General features: G+C 50.3%; 1 protein-coding gene across 2 annotated transcripts in view; it reads left to right on the forward strand.

Moving 5' to 3' along the window:
* Positions 1 to 11,249, forward strand: part of GRM7 (glutamate metabotropic receptor 7) — a 163,473-nt gene extending 152,224 nt beyond the window's left edge. Inside the window, exons 10-11 of one of the 2 annotated variants that reach the window (XR_013775717.1) lie at positions 10,780 to 10,886; positions 11,207 to 11,249. Coding sequence is in view for 1 of the 2 variants with exons in the window: in XM_079316959.1 (XP_079173085.1) it covers positions 10,780 to 10,829 (50 nt within the window). In the remaining variant the exon portion in view is untranslated. Of the gene's footprint in view, positions 1 to 10,779; positions 10,904 to 11,206 lie in introns of those variants that run through there. The other variant, XM_079316959.1, reaches the window with a different exon arrangement.
* The last annotated feature ends 1,559 nt before the right edge of the window (positions 11,250 to 12,808 follow it).

A 12,808-nucleotide genomic window follows, 5' to 3' on the forward strand; every position in this document is an offset into this window, starting at 1 on the left:
CACTGTGCCAGTATTGCTGCACTTTGCCCAGGTACAAAGGGTGGGACCTGAGCTGGTTCCTGTGGTGCTGGGCTCTGAGGGATGGAAAATCACTCGATTGTACTCAGCCTTCAGAATGTTTAATGGGCAAGAACTAGCAGCAAAGGTGGGAGTGTGGCTTGAATGGAGTCCCTGAGTCACAGGAAAAGAAATTTCCAGTATCTGTGGCTGGTGTAAGTTGTCCCAGCTCCAGCATCAATCCAGCCCAGCTGGGAGCTCAGGTTGGTTTTTATTGCACTGGAATCAGCTCCAGCCCAGGCAGAAGGGATGGGAGGGAGAAACTCCCCAGGAGCCCCAGAGCATCCAGGGCTGGGCTGGGGGAAATGGGACCAAGCAGCCCAGGGGGACAAGGGGCCTCTCAAAGCATTACTGCAGAAAGGGCAGGGAGGAGAGGGCAGCTCTGTGCAGAGGAACTTCCTGAAGGAAGGAGATGAGAAGGAGAGAGATGGAAGACACCTAAATCTCAGGAGAATTTGGCCTTTTTAAAATGGCACAAAAAATAATGAGGAGCCCAGATTCTATTTTTTTTTCCCATGTAACAATGGAGATAATTAAGGAATTGCTGTCTGCAAAGGCACACAAATAACTCTGCCACCCAAGTCCTATAAAAAGCAATTGGCCACTCAGATTCTTTAAGCAGATTTTAAAATTTGGTCCAGAAAAGCTTTGAAAATGCTACAGCCAGGGCTGGTTTGGGCTTGTGCTGGTGCTGCCAGTGCTCCTCTACTCCAGGGTGTTTTCCACCCCAGCTCCAGGAGCCCTGGTTGCTGTTTTGGTTTGTTCTCCCAGGAACACGAGCCCAAGAGCAGCATGAAACAATGCAGTGTATTAAAAACAAAGCTGGGCTGGCAGCAAAACATCAGCCTGGTTGTAAATTGACACTTGTTTTGCTGCTAAGGTGTTTGTAGAGGGAATGAGCAGAGCCAAGCTCTGACAGGGCTGTATCAATTTCTGCCTGTGGTGCAGGGGCAGGTGTGTTTGTAGTGCCTGAAATTGTGTCCTGGGAGTGACAAACAGGAGCTCTGCTCCTGAGGCTGATGGAAATACAAGGCTTGGGAAAATCCACGTGGTGCTTGTGAGGGGAGAGCTTGTCCAGCAGGGAGCAAGGCAAGGGGACATCCGAGACTCTGCAGAGCTGCAGGAATGTGCAGCTGGCACTGCAGGGATGTGCAGCTGGCACTGCAGCAATGAGCAGCTGGCACTGCAGGAGAGAACAGCTGGCACTGCAGGAATGAGCAGCTGGCACTGCAGGGATGTGCAGCTGGCACTGCAGGAATGTGCAGCTGGCACTGCAGGAGTCTGGGCCACTAGGACAGGTGGCCCTGGGGACAGCCTGGTGGCCCAGGGGACAGCCTGTGGCCCAGGGGACAGCCTGTGGCCCAGGGGACAGAGCTCTCTGCAGGCTCTGGCTCCCAGCTGGGACATGCTCTGTAGCTCACACCTCCAGTGTTGCTGTGCAGGAATTATTTGCTGGATTGAAGTGTCAGCTCTGTTTTAAGTCTGGCCATTCTCATCCTGAGACACACTCTGAGTTTGACCCCACTTGGGGGTTTTCTGTTCATGGAGGCTGCTGAGGAAGGAGCATTTGCTCTCAAAGTTGATAACTGAAAGACACTGACAGCTCTGCACTGCATCTGCTTTGATTCTGGAATGGCTGACTGGAAAACTGAACATCACAAATTCCTTCTAATGGGGATGTTCTTCTTTTGGAAGTATTGAAGGAGGTGCATCCTGCCCTGGGCACTGCCAGGGCTGCCCACCCTGCCAGGGAACAATTCCTGCCCAATATCCCATCTGGGGATGCTGTTCTTTTTTACATCTAAAAATAATTTCTTTTGATGGTACATTCATAGAATTGCCTGCTCCCATATTAATTATCTGCAGACTGTCTCACACCTTTGATGACTTACACAATGCAGGACTTGTAACGTGCAGGGAAGTGTCAGACTGTTTCCTTTTTAAAAAATTGAAATTCTGAGGGCACTTAAACCTTCACCTTTGAGTTTGATGTGTGAATGAAAACACACTCATGGCTAGAAGTGCCTGGGATATGAAAAGCTGTGCAGAGTATGGATGTCTGTGAGCACAAATAAGGATTAATTAGTGTGTAAGTATTCATCATTCATTCCATATTTTCTGTCCTCTTATGTGAATTTTTTTTCCTGGGAGATCTGGTGGGGAGTGAGCAGATACAGTCACAGCTCTTGGACTAATCCCTCTCCCTTTTTCACTTAACAAACCCTCAGTAGCTCTGAGTTCTCCCTTTGACTAATTTATCACTCCTTACATCCTCTCAGGGAGACTCTGCCAAATCTAGAAATTGGAATATCAAGGAAAAGACACATCTTTTGGCTCTCTTATCTGCCCCAGATTTGTAATGACTCCCTCTGTCCCAGGCAGGGCAGATGTCAGGATAAACTCACTCACACCCTCCTCCCTGCTGGGGCCATGGGGCAGGAAAGGAGCAGACCTCCCATCCTCACCTCCATCCCCCCAAATCCCTGAAATCATCGCAATCCAATTTCTGGGGAGCAGCTCCCAGCAGCAGAACCAGGGGCTGGAAGGGCTGATTTTGTTCATAAATCTACTGAAAATTTGGCAAGTGAGTTCAAAAAGGAAATTGTAATAATGAGGGGGTAAAAGGGCCAGGAGAACGAACCCCAGGCAATATTGCAGCAAAAATAATTTCTCAAATACACGAATCCAGGCAGTTTTTGGTGGGCATGATTGCAAGTATGGAGAAAACTGCTCAGATTGTAGAAGAACAGCAGAAAATCTCTGTTCCTGCCTTGCTGTGTGTCTTTGGTGGAGAGAGGGAGTTAGGCTAAATACATGTAAATTTGTTAAATACACGTAAAAATACATGTAAATACATGTAAAGATACATATAAATACATGTGAAAATACAGGTAAATATATATAAAAATGCATGTAAATACATGTAAAAGTACATGTTAATACATGTAAAAGACATGTTCATACATGTAAAATACATATAAATACATGTAAAAATACATGTTGATACATGTAAAATACATGTTAATACATGTAAATACATGTAAAATACATGTAAATACATGAGACACAGCATGGAGGCAGGGAAGAGGGAGGAAGGCAGTGCCAGGATGTGAGGTTTGGCTGAGTCTCCCCTCAGTGACCCAGAGCTCTGGCTCCCAGCTGGGAGCAGCCTGGCACTGCATCCAGTGAGGTGCCTGTGCTCCTGTTCAGGGGAAAAAGAAAGAGAAAAGATAGAGTTGCCATAGTTACACCACTTGTCACGATGCTCATCATGTCCCTGGGATAAAGAGCCCTGCATTCAATCTGGGCTCTTATTAATATCAGCTGTTAAACATTTCCAGGGTATTTGAAATCAAGACTTTCTGCTAAAAAATTAACTGTTGATTGCAGCCGAATGGGGCTGTTTAACAGCACAGCTCAGAGTGTCATTTTGTCAGGCACGGTGTAACAGAGTTGTACACCAGGAATACATTTTCCAGTGAATTGAGTCTCCTTGCACCTCATGAGCATCCGTGATTTTCCTGTTAAGATGTTTGTTACCCACAACTCTCTGCCAAGGAGTTGGAGCAGCTGGCAGGAAGGGAGAGGAGTTCCTGGGTGTGAGGAAGGAAATATTGCTTGTGTGATTGCTGGATCACCATGGAGAGGCTGGGAGACCTGGCAGTGCTGGAGAGAAGCTGCAGGGTGACCTGATTGTGGTCAGCCTGTGCCTCCAGGGGCTGGCAGGAAAGGGGAGAGAGAACATTCCCAGGGGCTGGAGGGGCAGGGCTGGGCTTTGGGGAGGAATTCTTCCCTGGGAGGGTGGGGAAGCCACAACAGCTCCCAGGATGGCAGAGAAATAAAGGAGAGATGTGCTGGAACAGGGCAGGGCAGCCTGGGGACACCCTGGGGACACCCTGGGGACACCCTGCAGCCACAGGCAGAGCAGAGGGGAGTTGTTTCCAGCAGCTCTGACTCCAGGCCTCCTTGGGGATGGCTTAGCCATCACTCAGGTCATCATTTTAATTATGTTTCATGCAAACTGTTTTCACTCTTGGCTCTAACAGCTCTCTGCAGAGCCTGCCTTTCCAGGTAAGATAACCAAAGTGCTGTTAATGACTTTGTTTTAAGCGGGTGAAAATAATTTGCTTCCATTTGTTATCTTTCCAGTCCACAGCATCCACACAGCAGCAGTAGAAATGGAGCTGGAATTAGCAGGTTTTCTGTACCACTGGCTCCAATTAAGGAATATGAGTTGGGTTTGTTTCTTCCCTGCCATAATCTCATAAACATTTGGAAACACATTTCCTCAGATCCTGGGCACCTTTGCAGCTCCACATGACGTGGTGCAGGTGAGGCTCTGGGATGGGTTGGTGTGGGGGCTGTGCAGTGACTCCTTTGTCCCCTGGCATTGGTTCCATCCTCAGCCCCTCTCCCCCTGGAGCAGGATTTGTGTCCCCACATCCCAGCACAGGCACAGCTCTCTCTGTGCCCCTCTGCAGTCCCTCCCTGCTGGTGGGGCAGATACTCTCAAGCTGCACCTGACACAGAAGTTTTTATCTGCAAAGCAGAAAAGGAGGAGATGGGGAAAGATGCAGCCAAGCAGGAGATAGGGAGAGAGTGCAGCCAAAGGTGCTTGAGATGGATATTCCTCTGCAGGGCTGTACTTCATTGATTTTAGCTTTTGTTATTTCCTCCTTGTCTTTGTAGGCAGCTGGAATTTGCTGTCCACAGAGCAGGTCAGGGAAGTGATGGTTACCCTGTGCCATCAGGAAAAGCTTTCCAGCACAGCAGCTCTGCCTGTCCCCCTGTGCCAGAGCTCTGTGTGTGAGCCCAAGTCCATTATTTATCTGTAAATATATTTATCTGTTCACAGAGGAGAACATGCCCAGCCTTCCAACAGCCCATTCCTTCTTGTCCCCTCTTCCCAAAGAGGTGCCCTGTGCACAGGGACTGTGCAGAATAACCTTCACATCACTCTGGGCTTCTGGGGTGAAGGGCATGAGGAGCTTCCCATGCTCTCTGGGATTCACTGGGGAAAGGCAGGAGTTACTAAAGTCAGAGCTGGCTGGCTCTGTGCTGCAGTGCAGGCTGTGGCTGGTGGAGTTCTGGCCCTGTGGTGTCTGAGCTAAGGGTTCCTGCACCCCTATGGACAGAGAAGTTCCCCAGCAGGTTGGGCTCAGCCCAGCACGTCTGCAGGACACCAAAGCAAACACTTACTCCTTGTACTCAAACCCTCCCACGCTGTCTTCTGCTCTAAGAGGGTCAGCTCACTGCCACTTTGACCTGAACTGCTGCTATTATTGTACTATTATCTTATCCAAAAACTGCTTTTATTACTCCTCCTCTCGGGTGCATTCCCAGCTCTCACAGAAAGAGCATTGGAACCAAACCTGAGGAATTAAAAACACACACACTCCATAGCTGCTGCTGCTTGGAAGCTTTCAAAGCTAAACCAGACTTTTGAAAGGAAAACCTCCTTCAAACGTGCCCTGGGGAACTGGCGAGGTCGGACTCTTCCTTCCCATTAAATCCTTTGGGAACTTCAAAGCCATGCTCATTACAGGAACCCGGGATATTGAATATTTGTAATTGCTCCTCGTGCCTGGCTCTGCTCTGTGTGGGGCTCTGGCAGTGCCCTGAGCTCAGGGCTCACTCAGGGGTGCTGTCACTCACCCTGTGCTCTGTCACAGCCGTGTCTAAAAGGGACAATAATAAGAGAGCCCTGAAGGTAAAATGTAGAATATGAGGGATTTAGGAATGGAAGCTGGGTGAGGTGGCAGGCAGGAGGGGGCTCCTTGGATGGAAATACACCTGCAGCATCTGCCCATTTGCATGCACATGCATAAACAGCATCATTCTAATGAGCTGGAGTCACAGTTTCATTATGAATTGCCTTGGGAAGGCCCCAGGTGAGCCAGGCACATCCAGCCTCTGCAGGACGCTCTCTGCTCCTGGCAGTTCCAGCCAGCTTGAGGATTTTCAGTGGTTCCTAAGGACAATGCCCCCAGTTATCCTGCTGGAGAACCTAAAGGCCACGTCCATCAGAGGGTGGTCAGAGAGGATTTGTCACAGGACAGGACAAAACAGCCTCGAGTTGCACGAGGGAAGGTTTAGGTTGGATCTTGTAGAGTGCAGCCACTGAGACACCTGATAAGGTGACAGAACACGGTGGGAGCACAAGAGAGATGTCAAGATGTGAAAGAACAATCCATTTACATTTAGATACCAAATTTAAAATTATTTTCTCCAAGCTTCATTCCATTTGTTGGAGTTTGGGCAAGCATGTAGAATCATTTAGGCCTGTTGCCTTCATCCCACTCTCATCTAAATTCCCCAATTTAAAGGCAGCAGAGCATGGGGATAGCTTTGTCTTTCTGGCAGAAATGGAGGAGAAGCCACGTCACTCCATTTTGCTTTTTAGATGGACTAGAAGTAGGATTTAATAATCAGCCTCTGCTCTGCCTGGCACAAATGATATGGGTTGCTAAGCCAGAATTAAGGAAATGAAAGAGAGGAGCTAGGAATTATCTGCCCCAGTGGCTGCAGAGGGAATCAGAGCAGGAGTTCCAGGCTCGGAGCCATCCTGATGTCTGTCCCTGCTCGGAGCTGGGAATGCTGAGATGATGTTTCATATGTCTGATAGCTTGAGATGCCTGGGGGCTGCAATAAAATTCATTCCTTGCACTGTAAATCTTTGCTCTTTAAGCATGGAAGAGGTTACAAATGTGCATAAAATTGAAGTGCAAGTGATTACATCTGGCTCTGAGTCAGTATTGACAGCTCTGCCTTGCTCTGGGTGCTGGGGGAGCTCCTTTCTGTGTGACCCGTGCTCGAGATAATGAAAACCAGCCAAGTGATGAAACTCATGGGTGCAAAGAGGATTTTTGCTTCTGTGTATTTGTTTCTAATGTGTTGCTGGCACAGAGATGCAGCTGTTCCCATGCTGTTCCTCACTCCTGGAGAGGATGGGTGCAGGCTCTCAGTGCCCCCACTGCTGCAAGGAATGAGTTCTGTGCTCTGAGGAGCATTGTTTGGTCGCCACATGCAGCTGCACAGCTTGTCCCTGTTTGGGTGCTGCTGCTGCAGGCTCAGGGTGCCTTGGCATGGCTGATTGCAAGGGGATTGCAGATTCTGCCAGGAGATTGCAAATTCTCTCAGGGGATTGCAAATTCTGCCAGGGAATTGCAGATTCTGCAAGGGGACTGCAAATTCTGCCAGGAAATCATGATACAGCCAGGGGAACCTGCCTCAGGCTGCACCAGGGACATTCAGATTGGAAAAATTTAGGAAAAAAATCTTCACTAAGTGCTCAGGCTCCCCAGTGAGGCGGGGGACTGCCTGTCCCTGGAAGTGTTTATTTATTAACGAGTACACTAGTAACTAAGGCACGAGCCCAGGTGGCCCCAGTGCCGGGTTTAGTGGCCGTGGTGAGGGCTGGGCTGGCTGATGCTGGAGGCTTTTCCAGCCTCGCTGCTTCCGTGGCTCTCTGGGGTTACCTGTGCTCAGGTCCTGGCTGCTGTGTACACCTGCACCCCTCATTCCTTCTCCTGTTGGCGCTGGCACTCTTCACCACTAATTAGCGGAAAATTAGCAGAAAAGGGCACTTGTCTCTAACAGGAAACCTCTTTTTAAGGTGCTTAAGGCTCTTTTGAAACGTCTCCTTCTTTTTTCAAGGTGCAAATGCCCCCGGGGCACCTTTATTTGCAAACAGGCAGGCAGCAGCCGGGATATTTCCTTCCTACACCGCATTTGGGATCTAAAAACAAGGGAGAGCCCCTGGCGCATCCCGGGGCTGAGGGAGCGCTGCTGATCCCCGGGCTCAGGGAATGTCCCTGCACCAGGATGCTGCTCCTGGCTCGCTGCCAGACCTGGCTGACACGATTACGTGTGTGTTAATTAGCAGTGTGTGTAGTTCGCTGTCGGGGAGCCTCGCCCTGTGCCGGAGCGGCAGCGGAGCGCGGGGGATCCGCATCTGTGTAAGGATGCTCGTGTCTGCCGGATTAGAGCATGCAACGCTGATGTTCCATTAGCGTCCCCCATTCTCATGTAAATGAATGTCTTTGAGGAAAATTGAATCGGTACCTGGTGCTAATTGGCAGCGATAATGGTGAGCTGCGGCTCAGGAGAGATGCCTGGGATGAGTGTGAGTCGCACAGAGGCTGAGCTGGGGTTGGGTGGGGAGATGCACCAGCAGCCACCAGGGACAGGATGCCCCCCAGCACAACAGCCTTTAATCGAGGGAGATTGTCTTTCCTCTCTGAAAGTAACCACGCGGCTTTTATTGATCATTTTATCTGAATTATGGATGATGCTTTTGTCAGCTACATTATCCTGCCGAGGCAGGGCATGCCAAGGATTGTGTCACTGTCTGAGCGCGTCCAGGCAGCATTCCTTGGCTCCATCCCTTTGGCACCGCTGCTTCCTTGTCCTGTCGGGAATGAGAAAGGAGTTCTGGGGCTGGGCTGGTGAGGAAACTCAGCTTGGTTCTGCTGAGAGCCCCGGCGATACCCGGGGGGCACGGGCGTGATCTGAACGCGCAGGGGGAGCATCTAAATCTGTCACAGAAACGCTGCTGCTCCTTGAAATCTGAGCATGTCATGGTGAAGCTGAAGTACATCACAAAATAATACACGGAATTACTTTGCAATCTGGTCCATGATGACATTTTTTGTCACAGGCTCATTTTACCCTTCTTCAGCGTTTAATACATTCCCCAGTTTATTGGATATTTGTAGTGTAGCCTTGAAGGATAATGAGTTTTATCCTGGCAGATGTTGGACACCTTTGTGTGCAAGAGGAGTTAATGAGAAGTGAGGATGATCAGCACGTTGAGGGATCAGTCCCTGACTGAGCAGACAGCACTGACTCCTGGCTGGGGAGTGAGGAAAGAGCTGAGGGAGAGTTTCAGGATAATATTGCAAAGGGCTGTGCTATGTGTGGGGTTCTTACATGTCCATCTTGGGAATACCTGGGACTAAAATCCTTTCTTTGTCAGTGAAACAGTGAACACCCCAGGAAAGATTGGTGTTGGGCTGCACTCTGTGCACTGTACAAAAACAGTCTGAATTGCTGGGGCAGGGCAGAGCAAGTGTTTCTGAAAAGGCAGCAGTGGTGTGTGACTGGGGACACTGCTGGACACCCCCGGGGACACCCCAGCTGTGCCTGGTCTCTGGGGGTGTGAGGGTGCTCTGGGTACAGCTCCATGGCCTGTTTGGCTCTAGATCTGCCCAGGGGCTGAGAGGAGCCCTGGGGGCCCAAAGCCAATGAATTTGAAAAGCACATTTGCAGAACAAATCCAATTGTTGTTCTCGCCTCTCCTTCCACAGCATCTCTTAACTCTTCTTGAGAAAGTTATAAAATTAAACACACCACATTAAAAACATGATCCAAAGCATGAGTGGAGCCTGCCCCAGCTTAGCAGGCTGGAAATATTCAGCAAACTGCTTAAGCTATGCCAAATTCTCCCAAAGACTGTGGGATTTAGATGTCAGTGTTTTAGCAAATGGGGATAACTGGAAATCCAGGCTCTCTTTTTGGTCTCTGTGGAGTTTAGGATGGATCTCAGGGAAAGGTTCTGCTTTCCCCAGAGGGTTCAGGCACTGCCCAGGCTCCCAGGGAATGGGCACAGAGCTCCAGGAGCTCCCAGGGATTGTTGGGGTGTCTGTGCAGGGAAGGAGCTGGGCTGGATAAACCTGGTGGATCCCTTCCCACTCAGGATATTCCACAGTTCTGTGTCCTGGATCTGTCAGTGTTGCCAGAGTACAGCAGAACATTTTGCTTTGTGTTCAGCTGCAGATATTTGCAGTTTTTCCTGACGGGAGCATGTAGTGGTGCTCATAAAGTTCTGACTGCTTTGATTTCCTTCTGTTTGCAAACAGATTGGATTTGAAGGTCGTAATTGGGAAAGCTGGTACCTTCATCCCCATACTAAAAAATTCTCAGAAGTCATAAAACTTGAATAAGAATCATTTTATCCGTGATAAAAGCCAAGTTTAGCCCAGGAGATTTAAGAAGTTGGAGGAAATGTCACTGTTTTTGTAAGAAAGAAATCTTAATAGGATCTGGTTGTGGTGCCTCAGCAGTGCAGTCACCCAGACTGTGGGAGCCTGACAAAATCAATCCCTGCTAATTCTGTTTATAGCCAGAGCTGGGGCTGGGGCTGGGGCTGCCCAGGAGCTGCCTGCCTGGAGTCCTGGGGGCAGGACTGAGGGATGGGAGCCACCAGCATATTCCCATTCCCAGTGCGTCCCTATTCCCAGTATTTCCAGTGTGTCCCCATTCCTGGTACATCCCCATTCCCAGTGTGTCGCCATTCCCAGCACGTTCCCATTTCCAGTGTGTCTCTATTCCTGTGTGTCCCCATTACCAGTGTGTCCCCATTCCCAGTGTCCCCATTCCCAGTGTGTCCCCATTCCCAATGTCCCCATTCCCAGTGTCCCCATTCCCAATGTGTCCCCATTCCCAGTGTATCCCCATTCCCAGTGTCCCCATTCCCAGTGTATCCCCATTCCCAGTGTCCCCATTATCAGTGTGTCCCCATTCCCAGTGTGTCCCCATTCCGTGTCCCATTCCCAGTATCCCCATTCCCAGTGTCCCCATTCCCAATGTACCCATTCCCAGTGTATCCCCATTCCCAGTGTCCCCATTCCCAGTGTGTCCCCATTCCCAGTGTGTCCCCATTCCCAGCCCCATCCCCACCAGGGCTCTGACCATGTCTGACCGTGTCCCGTTCCCTTGCAGGCCCTGCTGCCAAGAAGAAATACGTGAGCTACAACAACCTGGTGATCTAGGCCCGGCTGCCATGGGGCTGAGCTCGCACACGGTCCCTCCATCGGGCAGGGCCCTGCTGGGAGAGCCCTGGCTCAGACTGATCCTTGATTTAGGATCCCTGCTGGGAGAGCCCTGGCTCAGACTGATCCTTGATTTGGGATCCCTGCTGGGAGAGCCCTGGCTCAGACTGATCCTTGATTTGGGATCCCTCCATGGGAGAGCCCTGGCTCACACTGATCCTTGATTTGGGATCCCTGCTGGGAGAGCCCTGGCTCAGACCGATCCTTTATTTAGGATCCCTGCTGGGAGAGCCCTGGCTCCAGGGTGATCCTTGATTTGGGGATCCCTCCATGGGAGAGCCCTGGCTCACACTGATCCTTGATCTGGGATCCCTCCATGGGAGAGCCCTGGCTCCAGGGTGATCCTTGATTTGGGATCCCTCTATCAGCCCGGCCTGCTCTGGCCTTGTGGCACTGTGGCCCTGTGGCCCTGTGGCACTCTGTCCCTGTGGCCCTGTGGCCCTGTGGCACTCTGGCCCTGTGGCCCTGTGACACTCTGGCACTCTGGCCCTGTGGCACTCTGTCCCTGTGTCCCTGTGGCCCTGTGGCACTCTGGCCCTGTGTCCCTGTGGCCCTGTGGCACTCTGTCCCTGTGTCCCTGTGGCCCTGTGGCACTCTGGCCCTGTGTCCCTGTGGCCCTGTGGCACTCTGGCACTCTGTCCCTGTGGCCCTGTGACACTCTGGCACTCTGTCCCTGTGGCCCTGTGGCCCTGTGTCCCTGTGGCCCTGTGGCACTCTGGCCCTGTGTCCCTGTGGCCCTGTGACACTCTGGCACTCTGTCCCTGTGGCCCTGTGGCCCTGTGGCACTCTGTCCCTGTGGCCCTGTGGCCCTGTGGCACTCTGGCCCTGTGTCCCTGTGGCCCTGTGGCACTCTGGCACTCTGTCCCTGTGTCCCTGTGGCCCTGTGGCACTCTGGCACTCTGTCCCTGTGGCCCTGTGGCACTCCGGCCTTGTCCCGCCATGGCGGCGCCTCAGGAGCGGCTCCCCGGGCCGGCTGCTCTGGCTGCTCTGGACTCCAAGGGGCTCACTCTTTCTATGTACTTCCAGACTGCAAGTTTTTGAACTGTCTGTACAGTTTGTGAGGATTTTTGCCTATTGCCACCCACGTTGCTGCCGGGTCGCTGCTCTGGATGCGCGGTTCCACTGAGGCCCTGTGCTCCCGGCAGCTGAGGATCCGACACCTGTCCACCTGACTTGTACTATTACTCTTCTATCACTGCAATCCATATACCTTATTTTTTTTAACTAAACAAACAAACAAACAAACAAAAAAAAAATTTAAAGACCAAAAACTGTGCTGGCGAAGTTTGTCCCCCCCTTCACACCTCCGATGGGCTGCAGAGGAAGCAAGAAGGATTTTTGCTGAGTTTTAGTAAAGGTCTTGATCTTTGGAATGCATGCCAGTAATGTATTTTATGGTACATGTTAATAACTTATGTTTGATATTTGTATTTGTGTTCTATTTTGTTCTTTTCTTTAAGGTATATGACTATTTTGCAATAATTTCAATGATTCTTATGATATTTGGAGGAAAGAATATGGCTTTTACATGTCTTGAGGTTTTTCTTTGTTGATGCCCCACCATGACTGACCAGTGTGATAAGGACTTACAGAAGCATGTATGTTTTATACTGTTTGTAATAAGTAATTTCGTTATTCTTGCTGCTTATGTGCCAATTTAGTGAAACCAATCTTTGCCGCAACCTCCTCCCTCCCTTTCCATTCTCTCGATCCTGTGATATTATCCAAGAATGTATCAATAAAAGATTTTGGGTAACTTTTTTTTATTTACTCCAATAAATATATTTTTTCAGTTGTTCCCTCCCCCTTCCCCCTTGTGACTTAACATTTATTTCATGACATTGTCAGACATTGGAAAACCCAGCACGGAGGGGCTCGTGCACGAGGGGCAGGTCTGGAGGAAGTGCTGGGGGAGCTGG

Source organism: Erithacus rubecula, assembly GCF_903797595.1.
Source record: "Erithacus rubecula genome assembly, chromosome: 13".
NCBI classification, from domain to species: domain Eukaryota; kingdom Metazoa; phylum Chordata; class Aves; order Passeriformes; family Muscicapidae; genus Erithacus; species Erithacus rubecula.